This window comes from Montipora foliosa, chromosome 10 (genome assembly GCF_036669935.1).
Source record: "Montipora foliosa isolate CH-2021 chromosome 10, ASM3666993v2, whole genome shotgun sequence".
Taxonomy (NCBI): domain Eukaryota; kingdom Metazoa; phylum Cnidaria; class Anthozoa; order Scleractinia; family Acroporidae; genus Montipora; species Montipora foliosa.
Window position 1 is genome coordinate 9349650 of NC_090878.1, and position 11968 is coordinate 9361617.

Sequence of the window (11968 nt, forward strand, 5' to 3'; positions counted from 1 at the left end):
TTTCATTTGTATGGTTGTGCATCAAGACTGATTTAAAATAGAAACAATCAGCAATATTATACAGGAATGGCCAATTGAAATGTTTGTTTTGGTTGCTTGATTCAAAGATTTGGATCATATACTCTGAAAAGACGTCATTTGGCATTTTTATTTTGTGGGGTGGGCTTTGTGTAGGGATGGTGGCCACCCACTTTTTACAGCAAAGTGTTTTTAGCACCAGTGTTGTATCACACTAATTCTTTTCTTCAAGTGTCTGGACCATTTGCATTTGCAGAAATGCCAAATACATAGAGGATATTACATGGCCACGCGGAGATACAAAATCTCTCTTAGAGTGTTGAAAAATATTTCACTTGTTTGCTGCGCTCACTCTTGAAATATTTTTCAACACAAGAAGAGAAATTTCGTATCTCCAAGCGGCCATGTAATATTTTATTTATTATATAAACACCAATGAAATACTAAATCATTTCATGAAAGGCATCAAAAGGCATAATATTCATATGTAACCATAGCAACAGTGATCTTCTCACAAGTGAAAATAACATGTCATCTTCATGTGTGAAGATATCATGTTTTCGGCGAAAGCTCACTTCAAGTTGGTATTTCATTGGTGTTTATATAATAAAATGTAGTTATTAGATACTGTATTTTTTAAAGGTTTATTGATTTGTAATAGATGCAGAGATTTAATGAATCTTTGATGGCTACACTACTATATCTTCTAAACAGTCCAGAGTCCAGGCCGTATGTCCGCTCTGATGTGGGATTAGAGGTAACATAATGTAGTTTCATACAGTTAAGATACATTTGGCTTCAGTTGTTCCAAGGGTCGACTAGTGTAGGTACTGTAACGTAAAAGGCTTTGCAAGTTTTGCTTACTTTTAAAATGTATTGAAATACATACTTGCTTCAACAGGACATTGAATGCTCTGATAATGCAAAATTAAACAGGAATACCAAAATATTACTATTCACTAGCCAAGATTGGTCCCTCTCTCTCTCTCTCTCTGAAGTATATCTGAAGGCTGCAGGGCTGTATTTACATGTAATTAAGAGCTGTGGCTTATTTTTTCTTAATATTATTGACCTCCCAGCCAGCAAATAAAAGTGCCAGTCACAGAAAGGTTCATTCCCTGTGTTACAACCTTTGAGATGTCGCAAGTTCTTATACAATTTCTTCAGTGAAGTAAAGTACCGGTAAATGAAAATAATTTTCATTTACTTTTATTCTTCCCCTTCTTTTGTTTTATTATTATTTTCTTTGTTGTTTTACACTCAGGCCATTTTAGCTCCATTTACAGATCTTCACTATAGACATAATGCAGACACACCAGAAGCACATTTAAGGTAATAGACAGCATGGTTAAATAATGCAGGTGATTCTTAAAGTGCCCCTGTGATCAAAAAATCAATTCTTATTTTTGGATTTTTGGATTTCAAAACTATGTTAAGGAGGCTCAAAAGGGTTTTTAGCTACGCGTGCATGCGTAACCTATACACGCCATAACTAAGAAACACTGGTCAGCTGAATGAATCAAATCAAAAGTAGTGCAGGCAACACAGTGGAAGTGAACATTCGGTGTAAAACCGTGCGGAAATAAAACCTGCGGAAAACAATAATTATTGTCTTTATCTCAAAATTTTGCTTGTTGACCCCTTCTCGATTTTTTGCATGCATGTACCATTCGCGATGGCACATCAATTAAAAAAGTTTCAAGGAAAGTTATCTTGTACAATTTTCTGTGAACTATAAAGTGCCTTTAATTTTTTTGATGTATCTTTAATTCTACATGTACTAGATAACTTTTTGTCATGCTCTCTAAGAAGTTAAAGAATTTCGGGATATTTCCAGCAAATAAATAAAAATGGTAGGTCACCGACTTTGTGGACCTGGTGTGATTCCATGAGTTTACTGGCACAAAACCATAGCTGATTGACCAACCAGAGTGCTTGCATTGATTTGGTTATTTAACAATTAGACCCGTAGCCCGCAATACGGGTCAATCAATAGCCCATGAGGCGAAGCCGAATGGGCTATTGACCCGTGGCCCTTGAGGGCGAAGGGTCTAATTGTTTTAGTATCACCCAACTAGTTGGACAGAAAAGACAATTATAAAGTTTGGGAATAAAACGAAAGAAAGCGTCACGCTTTTCACTACTCGAGGACTATTACTAATAGTCCTCTAGCAGCGTAGCCAATCAAAATGCAGGATTTGCATTAGTCCACTAGGTGAGTGATACTAAATATATATAATTATATTTTCCAACTTGTTTTTGGTTAAACCTGCTTTTATATTCAACAGATGAGCACTGACCAGTTTTTGTTCATTGGCTTTGTCATCAATAATCATTTCTGCCTAACAACCTCTACTTTATTCCTGTAGGGAAGACAGGGCCAGCCGAATAACAGCAAGCAAGATGGCCATAGTGACAATTTTCCGATCTTGGGCAGGTGAGAGGTCAATCTTTTAATATCAGGGATACTAAAAATTTATTACCGTTAGGTTAACTTTGATTTAACTAAGTATATAGCTGTGTGTATCCCTCCTTTCACATGACTTTGACCAGTACTCAAAACATTTCACTGAGAGTGCCTTAATTCCAACAATAGAGACATTAAAGCTGTTGGAGAAAAGGTAGTGGAATTGAGGGAACGACAATGAGCAAACAAAATCAAGCGGGGTCAGTTTCTTTTGCTCGTTCTTGTTCCCTTGCTTGAGCCACTATCTGAGAGCCTGGAACAGGCTACATTTGTGCCTGTTGGAGTGTTTTGTTCTAAATGGACAATCATTTCAAATAATTTTGATGGGAAAAGGAACTTACTACTTATGGCTTACTCTAAACAATAATTTTTTTTGTCTCATGCAATTCCAGGTATTATTAGCTTGTGTCGTCCAAATGGCAAAGGTGTGCAATCATTATTGGGTGTCTTTTGCTTGCCCAACACTGATGTCAGGGTAAGTGACAAACTGGTAATGGCTATGTGTTAAATATGTCCACGTCACATTAACTTGTAAAGTGTTTTAATTTTTTGTTTACTCGAGTTTTATTTTCCAGTGTCTGAGGAACAATCTTTAATATAATTATAATAAACATTATAATTTATGCTGTGTAGGCTTTCGGTAGTCATGCCTTCACTTTATGCCTTGCTAAGCTGAGTTTGTGTGTGAAATAAAATAGTTGCCACCGTTATCCTGACAATATTTAACAGAAATATGTGAGAAAATTATATTTCCAGTGTTAAGTCAACATTTCAAGAAAAAATGTTGAGACTGTATTTGTATTTTACCCCAATAGTGCCCAATTCCCCCTTCGCAAAATAAATTTTGTGAGCTAGATTCTAATTTTTTAGAACATTTTTTTATGCTTTAAGCTTGCAATAATCTTTTTTTTAAAACAAAAATTGCAATGGTGAAAGTTACAATCACAGAGACAATGCTGTGTAAAGTCTACAGTGTACATAATTTTTATACCTTTATATTGAGTCACTGACAAAGTAGGAAAAAAGGGAAAAAAAACAACAGGATTTACCGAAATGTTACACGTATCGAACTGTGAATGAAGCAGCTCTTTCCTTTCTTGTTGAAATTATCATGTTTGTTACTGTCTTGGTACAGCTCTACACATGCATTATTTTTATTCTGTTGTAGAAAGGAATCATGGAGGTGCTGTTTGAGATTTTCCAATTCAAGGAGCCCGAGTGGACAGATGATTTTCACCTTGCTCTTTTAAGTGTTGGTGAGAGATTAGAATAGCACATATTCATATAATTATGCATCTTCCGAAATATCCTCAAGGAGTTGGGTGGTCATTTACATGTCGCATGAAAGACCATACAGAAGACATAAGCCCATTGAACAGTCTGTATCTCCTCTTTTCATCATATTTATACAGCATGTGTGGCTACTAATTTGTAGAACATTCTTGATCTTATTATTACGGTAACCCATTCACACTTCAACCCCTTAGGACGCTGCCCGTTGATGAGTAAAATCGTCTGGTGTTAGACAGAGCAAAATCTATTAAGTCTCACCCTCAGGGGTCAATGGGTTGATGCTCAGTAGCATCTCTACCAGTTCTGTAAGTATACTCTCCATGGATGGAATGAACCTGGGTGTTCTTGAAGCCTCTGTTTCTCCCTATTTAAGAAAAACACAATTTGTGCAACAAAATGAGTCCATGTTATAGAGAAAAAATTCAGTGGAAATCCATATAGCTATAGGATAAGGTTATCAAAGCAGCTTCATGTATACTATTGCCTATTGGCAGGTTTTTCCAATTCAGGTCACTCTCCATTGGCTACTCTGATGAACTGGACCAAAACTCAAGTCTTGAAACAAAATACTTTATTGAAATACAGCTTAAAATCAATTAAATATTTCTCTTCTCAATCCAAAGATTAGGATTTCTTGTGAATTGCTTCTTTATTGTCAACAGATCCTTGCCAAATGCAGGATTCATGGAAGCTGTCAGAAGGTTTTGTTGCAGAGGAAGGGAAAGCACTTTTGCCTCACAGAGCGACAGGAAGGTTAGAGGAAAATATTTCGAGCTGATTTGTGTTTCTTGGCTGTAAAGGAGGTAATACTCTTTGTTGCAAAAGAGCTAACTCTTGAATTTCATGGGACACTTCATAGCTGTAATCAGTCTGAGAATAATATATTATTGATCATCATGCCTCTGATTACATGTAATCCGTGACAGAAGAGCAAAATACAATTTAGTAGAAATGCATTGGAGTTTGACTGGTAGAAGAAATAAAATTTATTAGGCTTTCAGTGACATGTTTTTTGATTGAAGGAACCGCCCAATCATTATCATTAGTATATATACCAAAACAGTGGATAGCGTTGAAGGCGCACACTGATTGGCTATATACTCAACCTCTGGATATCCATTGCTATTCACCTCCTAACAATTGGCGTGGAATCTGTGCCGGAAAAGTTTGTAATCTTTGCAGTAATAAATGAATTAAAATCATCTTTGTGTGCCATATTATCTCACTGTTTCAAACTATTCACCTCAGTATCGGTGGCTAGTGGTGGATATTTACCTTGCTGCTTCGCGGCTCAGTAAATATCCACCACCTCCACTTCGGTGAATACTTGCTCATTATTCTGGTGATTGTTTCTAACTTACGCATGCACTTAGGGCATTGATTTTAGTGAATCATGAATCATGTTCTACACTCTTATGGTCTTGTTTAACCCATTGACTCCCAGGGGTTCCCCATTGACAAGTAAAATCGTCTAGCCAGTTTAGGCCAGTTTGGACGTCAAAAGGTTAAATCATTTTGTAAACCATTTTAAAATTTACCTTGTGATGAATAATTTGTTCTGTGTGTTTGTGTGATTCTTGTGTTATTTTATTGCTTTTTTTTCAAGGAGTCGTTAATGTCAGTATACCCTAAATAAACCAAAAACCATCTGATAGAAGGGACAGCGAATGATAAAAGACAAAACAAGAGATGAAAAGTTAACTTCTGAGAATGGGTAACTGTGGATTTTGCTGTCCCAGAGAACATCAGGAATGGAACTAATGACTTGAAAAGACCCGTTTGTCACTGGTGCCTAATATGCGCATCTGGCTAGGATTATGGGACAGTAGCATCAGTAAAGAATGTGTGAATGCATCTCTGACAACTGCTCCTTGCAATTATTATTATTGATAAGAACTGAAGTTAAAAGAATCATAAAAATTGTAAATGTTTTACTCAAAGACACTATAGGCTCTAATAAATAATTATTTAATTTCTTTGTTTCTCTTCATTTACTGTATATTTTCAACTGCTTTTAGAGCAAACCTTGCAAAGAACTACCTTACCCTGGTTTTGGCAGCCTTTATAAATGCTGGACTTCTTGAGGTGAGTGCCTTCTTTTTCTAGATCAACTACATAGCCTAAATGTGAACATGAATAATTTATTAATCAGTGTTATTTGTTATTTATTTGTTTATAAAAGCCTGCCAATTTTCCAAAACAATTAATTTACTGATAGGTTACATTGTCCTGAATATTGATTTCTTTGCCTTTGAGATGAGAAACGTTTTTTTTTCAGCTTCACATCCTATAATACCCCACCTATCGCAACAACAAGAGCACTTTGTAATTAACTTGCAGAAGGTCATAATTTGCAATTATTATAGGAGAAAAAATATCATTTTAGAGATGAAGGTTACTGGCTCTGTGAAATGATTTTGCTTGAAGTGCCAGGGAGTCAAAGGACAAATTTGCATAACTTAGAGTTCTGTGATAAACATTATAATGCATTTTAACTTGACGTTTCGTATGATACAACATACGGTTTCATCAAACAAATTAAAATTTGAAAGAGACTAGTAACTAGTCTATGATTAAGAGCGATGCTCTTAACAGATAAATGTAATGTAAGTAGTGAAAACTGGCTTGTTTAATTGGTTAATAAAGCCAGAGTTTCTCACTGCCAATGTTTTCATTTAATGTTGGTTTCTTTTACTAAGTATGGCCGGTTTAGGGGTGAATGGGTTAACCCATTGACTCCTGGGGGTTCCCCATTGACGAGTAAAATCCTCTGGCGTTAGACAGAATAAAATACCAAGTATGGCCGGTTTTGGCTGGTTTAGGGGTGAATGGGTTAACTTAATTAAAATGGCTGAAAAGCAAGAGTATCTAGAGTGCTGTGTCAGAGCATCAGAGAATCAGAGATTAACTACAACGCACACTGACACACCCAACACTACCATGTACACACATGCCGAACTAAGACTGCCAATCACTCTTGTTTTTTTCTTGAGATTCTCGAGATTTCCCAGGCTTCTTTTTCCTTTTATGTCCACCGACTTATACTTTCTTCCTCGTCTCATTTTCAAAGGAGAATCAGTGATCATGTTAATCAAAGCCTGGTAGAAATTGCTGTGTCTTCAAGGACAGACCATACACATGGTTGTCTTCTATTTTAGAAAAGGATAGAAAAAATCAAACTACTTGTGAATCAGAGGAAAAGAATTTTGATCATGTCAGTAATTAAAATTTAAAATTCCTTGTCTTAATTTATTTTAATTGGTTTGTTACAGAGCCTTGTGGAAGTGATAACCTCATCTGATCCTTTCATTTCTGTGAGGGCCACCATACTTCTGGGAGAACTACTTCACTTGGTTAGTTACATGTAGCCCGCACAGTTTCTTTAAATGTACCAGTACATGTCATCTCCTTTAAGGATTAGGAATAACAGCACTAGTTCTGACCCTCTGTAACTGAGCTACATTTTAGGAGCTAGGCCATTAAACTGGGTTCAGGGGACATTATACGCCCCTGTATACTGCAAGGACTATGATATGGATAAGTGGCACTCTCTGAAAATTACTGCAATAATTTTCAGGAGATACATGCAGTCAATTTCAAGGGGGTTGTTAAGTGAATAGATGGATGTGTATCATTCTGTTAATGATGACTCGGGTATACCCAGAAGAACATGAGCGCTCTTAATAGAACTCAAACTTACTAGTTGGAATGCACTTCCACTAAGATTCAGGATTATATGCTATTGAAAGAGAGACCGTTCAACTAGCTTTTGTTCCTGCCATACTGCCTTGATCAAAACTTCTATTATGAAAAAGACAGCATGGCATAATATGCTATGACGAGATTTTAGTCTAGTAAATAAATGAAATACTGTACAAAATTATTCATAATGACAAAGATACACCCAGAATAACTATTTCTTTTTTCCTGTGAACAGGCAAATGCCCTTCTTCCCCCGGAGTGCAGCAGCCACACCCACTGTGTTCCAATGCTGGTTAATACAGCATCTTTATTTGAAGTCACAAGTGAGGAAAGAAGGTGGGTGATTTTACCATCATTTTGTTGTTTAAACAGTGGATATGTTGCCGGTAAAGTCCGTTTTCAGGTTGAATCCGTTTTTAACCACTAGGTTAAACTGATGATCCTCATTTTACCTTGGTTCTGAATACGCACTCAGATGAATTGAAGAAACATTTTTTGGGTCTAAATTAAGCCTGGAGAAAATTAGGGTCAGGTTAGGATTAGTTTTGGTTATTATACATGAATATCAATTGACTTATTACACAAAAGTAAATAATGAAATTAAAGAACTGTGATGGGTTAAGCACGTTCGTCGTTGTGGTGTATTGGTGAAGACGCAGGACCACAGATCTGGAGGATCCGAGTTCAAGTACCGGTGAGTGCACAGTACAGTTCTTTGATCTCTTACTATGTTGTAATGTTGATAACTGCATAATGAATACAGAAACCGATAAGATAATAAATCATTAAGATGATGTGTTGAGATTGGTAAGACAGTGCTTGAGGGAAGGTGGAGGTGTTTTCAGTCCTTTTGGGCGATTGATAGCTGCTTTAATATTCAACCTAGGTAAAATGAGGATCACCAATTTAACCTAAGAACGGATGCAACCTGAAAACGGATTTGACCGACAACAGATACACTTTGCCTTACTCTCGAACTGCAACCCAGCATTCTGTTCTTCCTGGATTGCAAAGGGGTTGGACTTTTGGTGATTGAGAAGTGTTCTTGGATGTTGCTGAGTGGAGCCTTTTGATTCAAGGGGGTAGGGTTGAGCTTTTAGCCTCTTGACCTATGTGGCTTTGTCTGGGGAAAAGTCTAATTAAAAGCCTCTGTATGATGCCAACAAGTGATTGTGAAATAAGTTTTTGTAAGATCTTGTTGCAAGATATACATAATCTTAGAGGTCAGCCAAAATAATGGTCATAGTACAGGCTACCTGTATTTGCTTGTATCCTATTGCAACTCATACATATTTATTTAAAAGTTTAAGTGCACATTAAACCTTGCACATGACAGGAAGGGGCAAGCTGTGTTTTTGCAAAACAAAAGGGAAACTTAGCGAAAAGGATGTCAGATCATGTCTTAAACACCGGGCAGGAATGAAGGAAAAGATAATCTTAGATCTGCAACTTTGTCAAACACCACAGAAACATAATTTAACCACCTGTGGAAGATGTCACTGTGACTTAGACTGAAACAAGAAAGAAGAAGAAAGAAGTTGCTATTATTGTTTTAATATATACTGCATTTAATTTTCAGTCGAGCCAGTATAGCTGTGAATTGTTTGGACCGTCTTCATCAGACAAAGAAAAGAGGCCTTGTTCCTTGTAGTCTTTATCTTACCCTTATCACATCAAAGGTACAATACTACTTTCTAATTTAAAGGAAAACAAATTACAAGGTTTGTGTTCTGATAATAGAGAGCTTTAGCACGCGACGTTTTTGATGTGGATGGCAACTGGAGATGAGCTGTTTTCACTTTTAACTTGTGTTCACGCAACCACATTCATGTTGCTTAGTAACTTTTCTCCATAAGAGATGATTAGTTTAAACATCTGGCAGACACTACTGTCCTGGCATGCAAAATGTTCACTTCCACTTCCATCCGCGTCTCAAAAATCCAGTATGCTTAATTATGCTCCCTTAATGTGCAAGTTCCTTTTTTTTGGAAAAGATCCCCCAAAATTACCAGGTAATAATAATTATTGTAATTGTTATGTTCATTTTTCCTCTACAGGTACTTTTGAAAACCTACTTATCTTACACTCAGATAATTATGGTTTGCTAATCTCTGGTTAAAAAGATTTCTTCTGATGATGATAATTATTATGGATGAGGAGCTTTCATTTTCATAATAATTGCTTTTGACCGGAACCACTGTAACCTCCTGTAGCCTCAGTTATGTAGTGATAAGAAGCTATATTCATGTTGTTTGTAACAGCTACGTCTTAAATATTTCCTCAGGCCCACACCTTGGAGCCTAAAGTCAAACCAGACAAACTTCACAGAGATCGTCTTACAGCCTGCCTCAACAAAGTAAGCGATTCCCGGTTTCACTTACAATACCATTCTGGACTTATTCTTACAGTTAACAGTTAAGTCATCAAGTTGATACAAATAGCTAGTAGGCCATTTCCGTGTTGTTTGCCTCCTCTTCAAAGCGAGTCTAAGTGTGAAGTTTTTCTTCCAAAAATTAGTTTTCATTCATATGTAAAGTGTAACTAATTACCATCACAAAAACTTTGCACTTAGACATGAACTCTGAAATGGCCTATTGACTACCATGGGACCAATACTTTTTAACTGTTTTTGTGCTGATTGTGACAGAATTCAGCATCGGATTACACAACTCTCACTGCTTCCTGACCCAAAACATTAATTTTAGGGGGATAGTCACAGAAATGAAAACATGTTTGTTCTTTTTTTTTCATGAAAGTGCAAGAGCTTTTTTTAAAAGATTGTTTATTTCTTTTTTTGTTAAGGAGATTGATGACCCTATCTTCGCTGCCCTGCGAGACACACAGGTAACATGGTCTCAAAGATCTGTCTTTGAAGTATTACTCATTTTCAAGGCTCTTCAATTTATTACTGTACATACCAAGTGTTTTCATCTGCATTCATGTCAAGTTTCTGTGGTAAATGATCCAAGCCCAGCTGTTATAAAACAGTATGTAGCTGTATCCAGAAGCAAGTTGCAATCACACAGTTGTAGGCAGCATCTCTCAGTCTATTCACAGCCTAGGTTCACAACGAATCTTAATTTACCTTAGAGTTTTCCATACTCTTTTTATCAGGTGATGATGGAAAAGGATTTTCGAAATTGGGACTGGGATCTCATCGGCTCAACTCTTCAGGTATTAATATTGACACTTACAAAATAATGTTCTTGAGTTTTTAGTACATTTCTTGTATATTCAGGTGATTCCCTAGTAATGTAATTTGTCATAGGATTTTTTTTACATAGTGTCGTAATAAGCCAAGGACACAATAAAAATGTTACACAAAGGGGGCCAGCATGCTCATTTCTTAGATACATGCCGACGAATACGTCCAATTCTGGACATCCAGTTTGACTATATGCATCCCTTTTCTGGACAAATGAAGGCTCTATTCTTTGCATGTAACCTTTGATATCATGCATAGTCTACCTCCATCCAACTGTTTAGTCATTATTGTTTTGGCAAAAAGTTATTTGCACGTGACAAGTTTCTAGACTGCTTTTCACTTCAAAACAATTTAATTTTGACATGAGCTGTTGGACTTGGTGACTGCCTCCATCCGTTCAGTTTTGTTAAATTGCTTCAAAACTGGCCATAGATTTTACAATGATACTTTGTCACCTTGATTAAGAGGATGTTCTTATTAAAATACAGTCAACTCTCTCTAAGACGGACACCATCTGGACAGGCCTCAGCTATCCGTCTTAGTTAGGTGTGCGGCTTATAGAGAGTCAACTTCACATGACCCCAGGAATTTTAAGATAATAATGCTTAACCTGTGCACAGTGAATACGTGTCTGTTTAAAGTTTGTTTTAAGTTTTTTACTTGAACAAAACCTACCTGTTTTAGATTACAATACAATTATTTTTTTGAATGGGACAACGACTGATTTAATTTTAACTTGTACTGTATATATTCTGGCGACGAGATAAGAGCTGTCAAGTAAACGTCTGGTGTTAAAAAGATTCACGCACAAGAATTTTTCTTCCCTAAATCGTAATTTGCGGTCACATTCAGCACCTCACAAGTGTCCATTGATGATTTCAAAGTGTCCGTTGTTTGTCTTATGGAGGTGTCCATCTTATAGAGAGTTTGGTTATAGTAAAATGACTAAGAAATGGCCGGGACCAGCACCAGGTGTCTGTCTTATAGGGGTGTCCGTTAAGAGAGAGTTGACTGTAGTTAAATAAAAAAAATTGGGCTCTCGGACCATGCTCGTTGAGGCTGCAAAGCCAAAACAAAGGTGAACGCCATGCTCCTTTTATTTCCACTTTTGAGAGGGGACTGGGGCGAGTTTTTAAAGCAGCATTAGTTGCAGTGTCAAAGTCTTTGATAAAAACGAGGGGAAGGACGACACACTAGCCTACATATCAAGCACTACATATAAATATACATTATCTGTAGCAGGCACTAATTCCCTCACTGGTACCCATACAGAATGCCCAGGC

The 11968-nt window shown here is 36.7% G+C and overlaps 1 protein-coding gene across 2 annotated transcripts in view; it reads left to right on the forward strand.

The window, feature by feature from the left end:
- LOC137973377 (rapamycin-insensitive companion of mTOR-like) overlaps positions 1-11968 on the forward strand; it is a 51436-nt gene that overhangs the window by 13695 nt on the left and 25773 nt on the right. For both annotated transcript variants that reach the window (XM_068820172.1, XM_068820173.1), the window contains 13 exons: positions 680-775; positions 1283-1350; positions 2388-2455; positions 2878-2960; positions 3654-3741; positions 4441-4531; positions 5797-5863; positions 7051-7131; positions 7716-7816; positions 9060-9159; positions 9765-9836; positions 10283-10324; positions 10595-10654. In XM_068820172.1, coding sequence (XP_068676273.1) covers positions 680-775; positions 1283-1350; positions 2388-2455; positions 2878-2960; positions 3654-3741; positions 4441-4531; positions 5797-5863; positions 7051-7131; positions 7716-7816; positions 9060-9159; positions 9765-9836; positions 10283-10324; positions 10595-10654 — 1017 coding nt within the window. The remainder of the gene's footprint in view (positions 1-679; positions 776-1282; positions 1351-2387; positions 2456-2877; positions 2961-3653; positions 3742-4440; positions 4532-5796; positions 5864-7050; positions 7132-7715; positions 7817-9059; positions 9160-9764; positions 9837-10282; positions 10325-10594; positions 10655-11968) is intronic.